Source organism: Aplosporella prunicola, assembly GCF_010093885.1.
Source record: "Aplosporella prunicola CBS 121167 unplaced genomic scaffold K452scaffold_19, whole genome shotgun sequence".
Taxonomy (NCBI): Eukaryota; Fungi; Ascomycota; class Dothideomycetes; order Botryosphaeriales; family Aplosporellaceae; genus Aplosporella; species Aplosporella prunicola.
In genome coordinates this window covers 130213-143512 of record NW_022983547.1, presented here as the reverse complement: position 1 = coordinate 143512, position 13300 = coordinate 130213, and the positions used below count along the sequence as shown (strand labels likewise).

Genomic DNA, 13300 nt, shown 5'->3' with positions numbered 1-13300 from the left:
GTGGGCAGAGGGTAAGTAGCTGGGCTCCATAAAATGATCGAGAAGCTTCAGGCCGGTTTGAAGTCCGCCACTCACGTACCATATCGTTTCGAGGTACCTACGTCTCAGATGCAACTACTGATGGATGAATAAATAGTCTCAATTACCTGTAACCTTTCTACCGTAGCTTCTTGGGAGAGTGCTAATATACCTAGATGCTAATGTCTATGTTTTTTAAATCACCCTTCCTCTTCTGCGTCTTCCGTTTTTTCAATTTCGCGCTTCCGAACCAGTTCGACTTTTGTTGACAACCAATATCTTCTCCATGCCAGACAGACGACCCCGTGCTTGCGGATAGCCACCCTGGACCTGCGCTGAAAGTTTCGCACCCGCTGCTTTGACGTAATACCTTCTAACACGCCCTCGATCAACCTGAGATAAAACCATCCCGACGAAAAAACGAAGATGGCGGTCTACACTGCGGAGTCAGAAGTGAACGAGAACAAGAAGCACCACTAATGTCCTTCACCGTGAAGCGAGCCTCACCGTGTAGCGAGCGCTCCAATCAGAACACAGCCTCGTTTGGTGGGTGGCCCCTCTCGTTGACATCAACACACGTAAATCACCGCCAAATCGTTACCTTTGGAGAGCCCATCTGATTGGTGCGCTCGCTACACGGTGAGGCTCGCTTCGCGGTGAAGGACGTTACAGTGTGAGGGGGCAGCAGACTCGTAAGATCTTCTGTCTCAAGAGCATCACAGCGGTGGTTCACGTCAGCGTCGAATGGTGGTATTCAACATTGTCTCGATTCGGTTCGATAACGTTGAGCATCCCAACCAAATCGACAACACGGCTTATGCATACAAGCACAGGATTTTCAACCACGGCGCTCATAGAGGTGTTTGGCGACTACCCCGAGTATTGCAGTATGATGAACCCTATAAGCTTTCAGAGAACATCTGCCGCTTGAGTAGGCCATGTAACCAGGCCCATGATAGAAAGTAACGACACTCACTCCTCCTTCACAAGGCTGGGGTTGTCTCGGGGCCTCTTGCGGATATTAAAGCAGCAGACGGTAATCAACAGATCGGAATATCGCAAGCCCGTCATAGAAATGACAGCGGCGTCCTTCGTTAGATGGTACGAACAAGCATCCGTACATACCAAAGCCCACCATTTAAACCTAAGGGTCGACAGCGTCGATTCAGAGTACCAGTGCAACTTTCAAAAACGCCAGACTTCAAACGTCTGGAAGTGTCCAGTTGATTTGATCACGGCCAAGTTAAACACCAACCGCACGAAGGCCATTACACCTGTATTGAAGAAAGTTTTAACAGCTGTACAAGGGCATCATGATACCGTCTGGAAACGACGGTTTCGGATCTCTTTGAAGTAGTTTGTGGTATTGCAATTGGTCACGATTGCCCGGTTTGGCCCTTGCTCTGTATGTAGCTAAATATTTGCCAGTTGTATATACAAGAAAGTTCGAATACTTTCCATGGATAACAGCTTCGGCGACCTCGGAAGCTATTCATGCTGTCGCAATAAGTCATGATCTAACAAAGTAGGGCCTGCCCTGTATACAATAAAAAGTTCAATAGTCGTATGTATGAGGACGTCCCGATTATTTCTGGAGATGATGGTTTCGGCAAGGTTTAAAGCATTCCGTACTGTTCGAGTAAGTCATAATCCACCAGCGCAAGTCCTGCTTTGTATACAGCTAAAAGTTTAATAGTTGCATGCATAAGAATAATATGATATTGTTTGGAAATAACAGCTTCAACTATCTCTAAAGCAATTTGTACTGTCACCTTCGGCCATGATTGATCAGACCAGCTCTCGCCTTATATACAGCCATAATACTAGACACCGACTAGTTAACCGCTCCCCCTGGCCGCTTAATATACACAAAAGGGGGGCCTCTCTAAGTACACATATGCTCATGAATGCGAGGCCCTTATATCTACTTGAAGTATACCGACACCACCGGAATTCTAGAAAACCAAGGGATTATTCAGGGTAAGATGCCCTACAGCCTACAGGCTTCGAGCGGATAAAGGTGGTCTATAGAGATACGAGGATATAGAATGCGAGAGTATGAGAGTTTTCTTCGAGGGTACGTGGAATTAAGGGTAGAAGAGTGTTGAAGTGTGGATTATACATACGGTTATGATATCTACAACAATCACGAAGTACTCTATACCAAGACGCTACAGGTACACTTCAGTATCCCCAGCACGTTGTAGAGGCCTCGATTGTATGTATTATGCATGGGTATGACATGCTTTGCAGATATACAGTTATAACGTATGCAGAAGACATTGGATCCGGACATAAGTAGACAGTGATAGATAACTACATTCGATATTGCCAATTCTTGTAGATACACGTAGTATTCTCATCACTTATCACTTACCACCCAACTTCACCTTCAGTCGAGTTCTTCAGCGCCCCTACACCTCCTGCCTTTCCTTCCTCCTCTTGTTCCTCCCTCATGCTCCACCGCCGCCTCGCCGAGCAGTCTACCCCCGAACGCTCTCTCCTCATTCTTCACCGCCCCCTCTCCGCAGCCTTGCAGCTGCCCGTTTGAAGCCTTGATATGCTTACCGCTACCCTCGTTGTTGCCCGTTTGCTGGGTAGCTCCTTCCTTTCCGTGCGGCTTCGGAGGGCCGATTCTCAGGTATAAATACCCCTCTCCCCCTCAAATCTTTCTTCAACTCTTCACTCCACTCTTCCTCTTTTCTTCTTCCTCATCCTCCTCCACCGCGGAGGCGGCTCGGGCCGTGTCGGCTCCGGGCCCTGTACCTGCCGTTGGCGGCTGCCCATCATGGCAGTCGCGGTGCAGGGCCCTGGCGCCTTCCCTCCTCAGCGCCTTCCTCGATGGCCTCGTACCTGCCGTCGGGGGAGGCGCAATCTCTCACGCTCTTCACTCGCTCACCTCCCTCACGCCTCTCTCACACCTTCACTCTTCATTGCGACGGCTCGACACGCCACACCGACGGCTCTCAAGACGGTATAGCATGAGCCCACTTTCAGACTGATCCGAGCCTCACTGACTTCAAGTTACAGACCGACCAAGGGACGCAGTCTGACCGTAGTCAGGTTGAATCGATACCATCGATTCGGTCAGTAGGCAGCCTCCCTCGGACTTATTTGAAGACGGCTAACCAGGCAGCCTTTGTAGGACCACGAAAGAGAACGACCGCGGTCAAACCAAACGCGCTCATGTTCATGTCCCTGCCGGATACCTTCTAAACAGTGAGCTCCAGGTCCTCCCTCGGACTTGTTTGGAGACTGCTAACCAGACAACTTTTGTAGGACCACGAAAGAGAACGACCACGGCCAAATCAGACGCGATCATGCCCATGACTCTGTCGGATCCCTGTTGAACAGTAAGCTCAAAGTCCTCCTTCGGACTCGTCTGAAGCCTGCTAACCAGACCATTTTGTAGGCTCACAAAAGAGTCACTGCAAAGAGCTCATGTTGGGTATAGGCAGACCAGAGTGGCCCTACGGCTTCTTCACTGATCGATTTGACCGTGGTCATAACAGCCTGCGTTCTTGTTGGATACTCGATCAGTGAGTTCGAGACCCTCCTTCGGACCTGTTTGAAGCTCACTAACTGCGGGTGTTGTTCAGATTCGAGGCTGCTGATTCCGACTAGAGTCAACGCTAAACCGATCTTCGAGCATACACTGATTCCCATTGCCAACCCTTGACTACAATCGAAGGGCCATGGCGACGGATGAGGACAAAATGTTCCTACAGCGGTGTATGGGCATAATTGAAGGCCTTTCGGATGAGGTCATGGAACATCCATGGCTGGACATTCTGCCATCGCGATCCGCTTCAGACTGGTCTCGAGACATCCTAAAGTATACCGCAAAGCCCCTCAAGAAGCTTCTCAGCAAAGTGGAAGCGCCGACTGTGAAGGAAATCGAAGCACTCCCGTGGGTTCAGACAGTGGACTTCGGGACGTACGGCTGTTTCCTAGTGCCTCCCAATCAGGAGCACCATCATCATCTTTACTGTGGCTCAGCTACATCGCCATTTGGTGGCTTGATGCTTCGCAAAAAGGCTCGGGACAACCCGAACATTGCTAAGACGGAGTGAGTATCGATGCTGTCGATTTGTGTGTTCACAGCTGACTGGTACAGGCCTAGTTATTTTCATCATCTCTTAAAGCAGCCGAGTGTGAAGAGGAAAGCGGTGTGGTTCAACATGCTGAGGTATCCAGGGCTAGTTCCATGTCCACCAGAAGAGATTTGTGAACGCAGAACTCTTTGCATTCTTGCGGAGACTGTTTTCAGTTCCTGGCTCGGTTGTTACAAGCATGGTTCTCACGCACTCCTTGTCAGGCTCTGCCCATACGACACGACAAATCTTGGGTGGTGGGGTGCGTGCACCCATTCGGCCCTAGTGGAGCCGATGAAGTTACCAACTGTTAGTCAGACAAAGGAAAGGCGCAAGACAAGGTCCAAGCTAGCAACGCGCAGGCATCGAGCTGATATGACAGCACAGAAGAAACAGGAGGTCTTAACCCAACGTAAGATTAAAAGGCAGGATCCAATCACGAAGGCAAAAGAGCTAGCTGCCGCTGCAGATTATCGTTCATCTCACCAGCAGCAAATCAAGGATTACTGGACGAAGCGTCGTGCGGACCCTCAGGAGAAGGAGAAGAACAGACTATATTCTGCCAAGTATCGACAGGAGCACCTTGAACAGGTGAGGGAACGCAACAGAGCCCGGCAAAGAGATCCCGAGGTCAAGGCCAAGAAGAGACAATGGTGGGCTTTGAACAAGATAAGAAGCAAAAGTAAGGCTTGAGCAGACAGGGTGGCAGAGACTAATGTGCGGGCATACCTATCTTTGCTTTGTTGCTGAGTGGAAGCTTTCAATGGCGTACTGCTAAGGGAAAAGCACATCTGCAATATATACATGCTATCAGTAACCTTCCGATTCTATCATATGTAGCTACGTAGCAATAAATCACGATCTCCAAACTTGTCCGAAGCTTGTCACCCGTTTCGTGGTTAGCCACCTTCACCCGTTTAAGTCAGGTATTCGACGCCATCGATCCTCGAAAAGCTCAATAATCGGTCAATTTTGACCGCGGTTAGAATTGACAACATTGGTCATATGTCAGCCCAGAGTCTTACGCTGTCAATGAGGTTGGCGAAGTTGTTGTTGGAGAGAGGGTGGCAGGTGGGCTGGACTTGCACTTCATTTGGCTACCACGCTAACCCGATCAGGCAGCATTTCGTGACTGCTGCTCGACGCGCCTGCTATTGTCGCCGCGCTAGCGCCGCGCTAAGCACGCACAAAGCCAAACCATTTTCTCGTCCTGCTCCTTCTTCCTTTCTCTACACAAATCAGCTATTTGGTCTTTACAAAATGGCTGACATTCTCCAAGAAGTCTTTAGAAATCTCCAAGGCGTTGCCGGCGGCGGAGCTGGCGGTGGCGGTGAAGACCCCAACCGCAATCGGGTATGTCCAAGTATACGACCTGATGTGAAGTGAGACTGACCGAAACGCAGAAGCTCCCCGACAGATCCCACCAGCGGGACAAGGTCGCTCCTCCTTTGGAGCAGAAGGCTGGCAAGAAGCAGCCCACCAAGGCAGCCTCTACGGGGCAAGGCCTGCCGCTTCCACAGGACTGGACGGCAGAATACTGGCGTGGTCGGTGTGGCCGTTGTGGCAACACGATGCACACTGCCAACGGCTGGCGCGGCTGCGAGCGTGTCTGCATTTGGTGCAACCGTCATCATCCGACGAACGGTAGGCCTACCATCTGCAAGTACGCGATCGACCTGCTTGGCAATCGCAAGGCCAACGCCTTGTTCGGCCGCCTCCCGGCTACTGCCACGGGCAAAAACGTCGAAGTAAGCTCATACCTGCACGACAAATGTTCCAGACACATCCATACTGACAACTTCACGGCGCAGCAGACAGGCCGAGCGCGGTGCTAATGCCAGGGCCGAACTGGCAGAGTTGAAGTTGAGTGAAGCTCGGCGTGAGATCTTCTCGCTGCAGAGCTCCCTCCAGAACGCATCTAAGACTGCGGATGCCGTTCAGGCCAATACGGAGTCAAGGGTGCGTCACGTTGAGGAGCAACTCCGCGGATCACAGGAACAACTCCGTGTGTCGCAGGAGAAAACCCGTGCGGCACAGGAGGAGATCCGCATCCTGCAGGAGCTGCTCCGGAGCGAGCAGCAGCGGAGGGCGCAGGCTGACGAGGGTTACGCTAGTGTATCCCGTCTTCTTACACAACCGCCCCCTGCGCGCGCAACCACACAAGATGCTGAACCTACCGCTGCTGACGCTGGCGGCAACGCCATTGCTGAAGCTGATGGTGACGCGTCGATGGTGGACGCTGAAGACACGACCAGCGTGAACCCCGCTCAACAGCGTGATCCACAATGGGAGAAGAATCGGCGTGCCCGTGAAAGAAGGAAGGCGGCGAGAGCGAAGCGACTGAACGAGAGTTCGGACAAGAGTCCTGAAAAGGGCTAAGTTTCGCACCCCCTTCTAGTCTATGGCATTGTTCTACCTTGCCGTAGCACCTCCCTGTTAGTTTTGGCGGCTGCAGGGGCCGCTGGCTTCGGCCAGCGGCGGGAGACAAATCCTACTCTACGCGTCCTCGTCGCGTCTCCTGGAAACGGTTCGGCCGGCCAAGTAGAGGGGTCTTGACTGATCAGTCATGTCTTTGGCGCTCTCCATTTGAGGTAAGTCATTGGCGGCAATGTCCTCATTTCCCCGTACTAATCTGTTGGACAGCAATGACACTCTCCTCGACGCCAACCACTGCGTCGACGCCGTCATGTTCCTAATCCAGGGTCGCGGCGAGGCTCCAGGCCGTGACAAAGTTGTCCTGTACCCGGCAATGTCCTGTCGTTTCCCATCCAAGCTCCAGATCCGCCGCAAAGTCGTCTTACACACCGACGCCGTCAGGACCAAGCCATGGTGAGTCGCAAGGCCGTCCTGTACACCGGCGACAGCGCGGCCCTGTCCCTGTCCATGATTGATCCAGACCCTAGGCTCACGAGACCGTCCAGTATACCGTCGATGCCCTGTCTTTCATCCAGGCCCATGACAGATCGTCCTGAATACCGGCGACGTCAGAGCCGAGCTGCGGTGGATCGACTCGCTGCCTCGTCCTGCTTCTCGCCCGCCGCCTCGACAAGATGTATCTCGAACATCGCCAGCGCATCCGATGCCGACTAAGATTCCTCTCCATGGCCGTCGACATGTTCGAGTTGGATACTTAGGAGGCAAGATAGGAGAGGCTAGGACCAGTCGGAGGATCAAACATGATGCGCACAAGTTGCGTGGGAAACCGAGGATGCGGCAGGAGAATTTATAGTGTAGTTATAAGTAGACATTAAGTCATCCGAAGCTTCAGCCACTCCATGACGTGAAATATGCTCCAAACCCATTCGCCGGTAAGATACTGAGGCGCGTTGCAGAGAATCTTGACCGACCAGTGGGAAGATGTTGAGATGACGTCGGGTGCGGCCTGCGCGAGTGAGGTTCGAGCGTAGTCACGTGCCTTCCGACCATCGACCTTTGGTCTCCACGACGTTACAACTTCACCCCACAACAAACATCGACACCAACTGACACTAACACTAACACCAACACTAACACCATGTCCCAGCAACAGATTGATCCCACTCAGATCAAGCAGGAGGAGCATGTCGGCGGCGAGGCCGTGCAGACAGAGGCTCCTCACGACGCAGAACTGAATCGTCTGCGTGCAGAGAATGAGCAGCTTCGACGCAGCTTGGAGCAGGACCAGCAGGCAAGAGCCGAGGCTGAGGCTGCCAAGGAGCGTGCCGAAGCTGCTCTGAAGGAGCCTGAGCTTATCCATAGCCAGGCTATAAAGGATCTTCAGCAGCAACTGGAGCGGGAGCAGCAGGCGCGAGCCGAAGCTGAATCCGCAATTGTCGCTCTGGAAGGTGCGTGTGGTCATCTTGAATCACAAGCAACTCAGATGTTCGAAAGGACGAACAATGAGGCGAGCGAAGCCCTGAAAATGGTCCGTACCTACAAGGATACGTGTGACACCTGGGCGGCTATGTACAATAAGCTCGACTCGGACTTCGAGAAGCTCGTCGAGGCTTACAAGAACCTCGACTTGGACCACAAAAGGCTCAAAGCCGGGGTCAAAGCCGGGGTCGAAGGGATCAAAAAGGTTATGGACGACTACGCGAAGTAATTCGTGGCAGGCGTTCATTTAATCTCAATTTGAGCGTCAATCCGGTGACGGATTGGAGATTGTGGTATAGTCGCTGTACCAAGGTTACGTTTTCGTAACATAATGGTCTATCTGTACAGTGTACGGATAGAACGTCAATCCAAGACGGATTGGAGAACAGGATGCAGTCGCTGTATCAAGGTTACGTTTCTCGTAACAGCATGGTCTACCTGTACGGTGTACGGATAGAACGTCAATCCACTTGGCATCAAATGGATTGAATTCCCTGCAATATTGCATTTGTAATATGTGGGGGTCGCTGGCTTTCGCCGGCGGCGGGAAACAAATCCTACTCTACACGTCCTCGTCGTGTTTCCTGGAAACGGTTCGCTTTATTGCGACCGGCTGAGTAGAGGGGTCTTGGCTTTTCAGTCATGTCTTTAGTGGAGGAGGTTTGATTTTGGGTGGTGGTGATCGGATGAGTCTAGTTGTCTGGGTTTCAATGCCTGGTGTAGGTCTGTTATCCACTTGGTCCTAAAAGCCTTCGGTGCACTGTCGCGTATGCGTGGGTAGTGAGCCTTTCTGGCATTTCTCGGCAAGAGATACTGCAAGCAGCAGCAGATCTCCGGGCGTGTCGTTGTCCTGCAGCTCCAAGTCGCGATCGATGGGCCGGGTCGTGCTTGCCTGATTTAACTTTCACTCCTCCCTCGCTCACAGCCAACAAACATTTTCAGCATCCTACAACTGCTTGAGGTACTCTCTTCGGCGCCCTACTCTGCACGAAAAATCTGCTACTTGCGATGGCCTGAGATGACAGTTGCTGCTTGCCATCCACCCGGTGATCCCTCAATTGTGAGCTGCCAACTGCCACCGTCAACCGTGCATGGCAACACTCTACAGGTATTTTGGCAGCGCCAATATCTTCGTTACGATTCCCTAACCAGATATTGCAGCATGCGCTACTGCGCGCATCCGTATCAATTGGTTTTCAGTCGCAACTCCATACGCTTCAACACCTCCACACTCGCTCGTTGCACCTGCCGGATGATGACGGTTCCTGAGGGGTATAGAATGGTACACCTCTCTCACTGGATACACTGAAAGGCGTTGGTCGCTGGGATGAGGGAGATGACGTCTCTTCTTCACTGACACATGCCGCATGGTGCTAGTTCCTGACAAGAATCGGAGGACGGAACACTTCTTCATCACTGACAGAGACACAGGCACTGGCTTTCAGACCGGGGCGCTGTCACCGGCCACTTCTGGCTTTCACCGATACGCCAATCCCCTCCGATTTAAGGACGCCACTCGACCAGTCGCCGTGGGCTGAAACCGTCAGAAACGTCATGAATGAAGGTCTGTTCCTCCTATCGGGTGGCCCTGGTCTTAGCAGGTGCTGCGGGATTCTGGAACAAGCTATTTGATCGCTGCCAGTCCCCGGCTCGTCTCAGCTACTGTATCGACTTGTCTTTGGGCCCTTGAGTGTCGTGCCTTTCGCGTTGATTGGGTCGTCTTGTTTGTCGTCGGACGGTTTGTTACCGCTTGCTTTCTTTGATTGACATATATCAGGCTCGTCGTCCACCATGTGCTTTGCTGGACATCGGTCTTCTGTCGCGATTCGTTTCAAGTCCGCCCGTGTTTGCGATTCCGGGAAGGTTGACGCTCATGGTACCTTCATCCACCGGCTCGCTGTGTATGATGCTCTGCGACCCTGTCTCCTGGCTTACCTTCAGCTCGTTCTTCTGTCAGTTCTGGGAGAGTAACGCCGCTGTTCCGCTTTCTGTGCTGTTGCCCGCCACAACCACATCCAATGTTGTCTGGTAGACGCCTTAGCTTTCATGGTCTTCAGAGGCTGGATTCATCTGGCTTTCGCCTATCTGCTTGTTCCGAGAAGTAGGTCCAGTTTCATATCCAGTGGTGTTATCCGCCACCTCCACGCTCAAAGTCTGGTAAATATATCGGCTCCCATGGCCTTTTGGCACCTAGTTCACTCCCCCTTCGCTGCTGGTCGTGGCTGGGTGTACTGGTGGAGTGGTGGTACTGTCAATTCACCAAATTGAAGGCATTCCTTGTTAAAAAAGTATGCCGTTAAAGGCTGGGTTGGAACATGGTTCCGCGATACCTGTCTTGGCCAGTGGTAAAGTTGCAACGAAGAGTCCGGCGGTATCAGCGAAAGTTAAAGGCGACATCCCTTCCAACTTCAGTCAACTTCCGCTCGCACAGACTTGGGATGAATTGCCTACCTTACACGACACCACACTGGGCTAGGTATATGAATATGTGTTGCCTTTCAACTTACACATTCTTGCACTCTCCTGGAATATTCTCGTATCTTTCGTGTCTTTTTTCCCATCTCTTTGCAGATTACCTTCGTACACACATACCTCTGCACAACATACCCTTTGTAGAGTGCTCTTATACCTCCACATAAGTGCTTCTTATACCTCTGGAGGAACCCTTGTACTCTCTCATGATTTCAACTTCGTACATACGTAGCAGCTCGTCAACTCTGCCTTTATTCACCTATCGAAAACTGCCCCATTACAGGGGTCGAAGCCATTTACAACCACCGGAGGAGTTACCGGTAGGTACAGCAGACTTCTCTGACAGAAAGTCAAAGCTTGACTAAGGAGTCGCAAAAGAGAGATGTTTGGTGTTGCTGCAGATCTCCTATCAAATACGTCACACCTCGGCTGGCCACGTGACTCGTTCCAACGTCGGCCGAAACATCACCACCACGTCTGCACGACGACTTCTTCATCGAAGACCGAGCAAGCCCAGTACGACAATGAAAAAGAAAAAGTACACGCCAGCTCGAGACACTGCAATACGAGCGGCGTGTGTAGGTTCCAAAAATTTTGCGAGTCAAAGTCTCGCCTCCGACGTCTTCACCCCCAAGGTGTTGCAGCTAAGAAAATCCAACTGCACTTACTGCCTCACATAAGTTGCAAGGTCAGTCCATTGGTGATCACGATAGCGATCCTCGATCGGAAGGACAACCATGAGAGGTTCATCCCCGTCCATAACCATTATCACGCAGGGACGCTTCTTTTGGATGCAGTCCCCACATGCTCTACGCCGCGCGAAGCCTTCCAGCCAGGGCGTCGTACATTTTGATACTTTGAGGCACCCAAAGCACTTCAGAGACTCGGTTTCTGAGAACGCGATAAAATCTCTGTTCCTAAATCCTTTCATGGTATCGACAATGGCCTTAACCAAGGACTTGTCCTGCAGGGAATCCATTCTCTCATAACGAGAACTATTGCCGTCGACACCAGTTGGCACCAAGAATACCAGTTCGGCGGCGAAGGGGGCTGTCTCTGTAACGCGAGCCTTGGCCCGAGTATGCGAGAAGCCCTTCTTCAAAGGCCGGCCTGCCTTCTTGGATGCTTCCTGGGGCGAACTCTGCAAGGCAGTTGATGGACCAGCAGTAGTCTGCCCGGACCCTCCAGCAGTAAATGTCTGGGCCGTGCCGCTAGCAGTCGTGGACTGGCTTTGCGTCTGGGCCGGACTCTGCGATGATGATCCAGCAGGCGTCTGCGTGGATCCGAAAGCGACTGGAGTTTGAACCGTGGTGCTGCCACCAGCCTCGGGCTGGATGGGCAGCGACGGATCGACCCTCCTGCGCTTTCCTTTCTCACTGGTTGAAAACTCAGTGCCTTCCACCGGGGGACGGGAGCCAGCACCAGTACTACCCGACGTCGAAGGACGTGAGTGCACCTGTGTGGATTCCCGATCCTCCACAGATGGCAATGCAGGTCTTCTGAAGAAGGCCTCATGTTCTCCGGTGTCTGCTTCCACGTCCAGAGACTCTCGTTCATGAGTGTCATGTTCGAGTGTCTCGTCCGTATCCACAGGTGCACCCGAAGAACCAGTCAACTGCGTGGTCTCGAGAGACTCACGCACCTCATGCAGCTGAGAACGGAACTTCTCACGCTGTATGCTTAGATGATTCTGCAGCTTTTCACGCTGTTGGAGAACCTCATAACTCGTGCTGTGAAGTGTGGAGATCACCTCAGCCTGGGCCTGGCCCTGCTTGCGGGTTTCCTCACTCTCCTCGAGTTGTTTCTGCAGAATAGTATTCTGCTCAGTCAACTCGTTGATCCGGGTGTCCCGAGAGTTGACTTGTTCTTGCAGAGCATTATTCTGCTCAGTCAGCTCGATGATACGGTTGTCCCGCGAGTTGATCTGTCTTTGCAGAGTTTTACTCTGATCCTTGATCTGTTTTTTTAGATCGCTCAGAGACGCGTCCCGCCAATCCACACGTCTTTCCAGCTCAGAAATCTTATCACTCTGGGAGATTAGCTGACTACTCTGTTCCTCTGCGCGACGGCGATGCCTGTCCACAAGGACGCGGGCTGCTTCCAACCCGTCCGGAATCTCTTTGAAGATGGTCCCGAGTGGGGGACTTTTTACCCGGGAACGTTTCTCGTTGGCCTCGCCCCTGGCCTTCTCGAATTTCGTCGTCATCTCATGAACCAGGTCGATGTTCTCATTAGCATGTCGCGTGGCCTCTTCCCACGAATCCCCAGGTTGCTCAGACGACGATGCCATGTTTGCTATGTGAGATATATATTAGCATGAGATCTTGGGCGCGAGAACGTGTGAGGTTTACCTGTGTTGACGATGGATGGTGTATGAGGAGAGGTTGAACTTGTCGCAAGAAGGCGGTTTTGTGCCGGCCGCCGCACCTTGGCTTGGCATACGGTTTAGGCAGTCATGATGGAAAAGCGCTGAGGCTCGGCGGTCACGGAGATAACGTGTCCGGCGACGCCTGCCTGCTGCCACAAACATGGATCGTGTTGGATAGGTACGCTTCCGATTTAGTGACAGAGGAGACGAGCTGCCACGTACGTACGAAGACGAAAATGCGAGAGGGTATAAGAGGATCTTACACGATATAAGAAACAAGCATACGGGGGTCCAGGAGCGCTCCACGAAGGGTCAATATACGGAGGTATGCGTCTACGAGACTTTTCTCTAAAAGTACAAGGATATAGATATACGAGAGCACGAGGGTATGCTGTAAGGGTATGATGTCTTTCTCGCAAGCAGAAGATAAATTGACTGTTGTCCGCTCGCGAGTCGTCATGAGCGCGATGCTTTAGACAGAACTGCCTATACC

General features: G+C 52.1%; 4 protein-coding genes across 4 annotated transcripts; 3 read left to right on the top strand and 1 right to left on the bottom strand.

Moving 5' to 3' along the window:
* Positions 1-3713: 3713 nt before the first annotated feature.
* K452DRAFT_300085 (uncharacterized protein) lies at positions 3714-4091 on the top strand (the record flags this gene model as incomplete). Its single annotated transcript, XM_033542295.1, has 1 exon — positions 3714-4091. One exon carries the CDS (start codon positions 3714-3716, stop codon positions 4089-4091), a length of 378 nt encoding a protein of 125 aa, XP_033395235.1.
* A 2602-nt stretch (positions 4092-6693) lies between these two features.
* Positions 6694-7053, top strand: K452DRAFT_289525 (uncharacterized protein). Its single transcript, XM_033540843.1, has one exon. The coding sequence runs from the start codon at positions 6721-6723 to the stop codon at positions 6943-6945; it is 225 nt and encodes a 74-aa protein (XP_033395234.1). The 5' UTR covers positions 6694-6720; the 3' UTR covers positions 6946-7053.
* A 535-nt stretch (positions 7054-7588) lies between these two features.
* On the top strand, positions 7589-8196 carry K452DRAFT_336168 (uncharacterized protein; the record flags this gene model as incomplete). Its single annotated transcript, XM_033545239.1, has 1 exon — positions 7589-8196. The coding sequence occupies exon 1, from the start codon at positions 7627-7629 to the stop codon at positions 8194-8196; it is 570 nt and encodes a 189-aa protein (XP_033395233.1). The 5' UTR covers positions 7589-7626.
* Positions 8197-11103: 2907 nt separating this feature from the next.
* On the bottom strand, positions 11104-12729 carry K452DRAFT_320187 (uncharacterized protein; the record flags this gene model as incomplete). The annotated part of the gene is made up of 1 exon (XM_033544299.1): positions 11104-12729. The coding sequence occupies one exon, from the start codon at positions 12727-12729 to the stop codon at positions 11104-11106; it is 1626 nt and encodes a 541-aa protein (XP_033395232.1).
* Positions 12730-13300: the final 571 nt, after the last annotated feature.

Excerpts from the sequence above, each read along its gene's own strand:
- K452DRAFT_289525 (XM_033540843.1), top strand. The coding sequence starts at position 6,721 with ATGTCCTCATTTCCCCGTACTAATCTGTTGGACAGCAATGACACTCTC.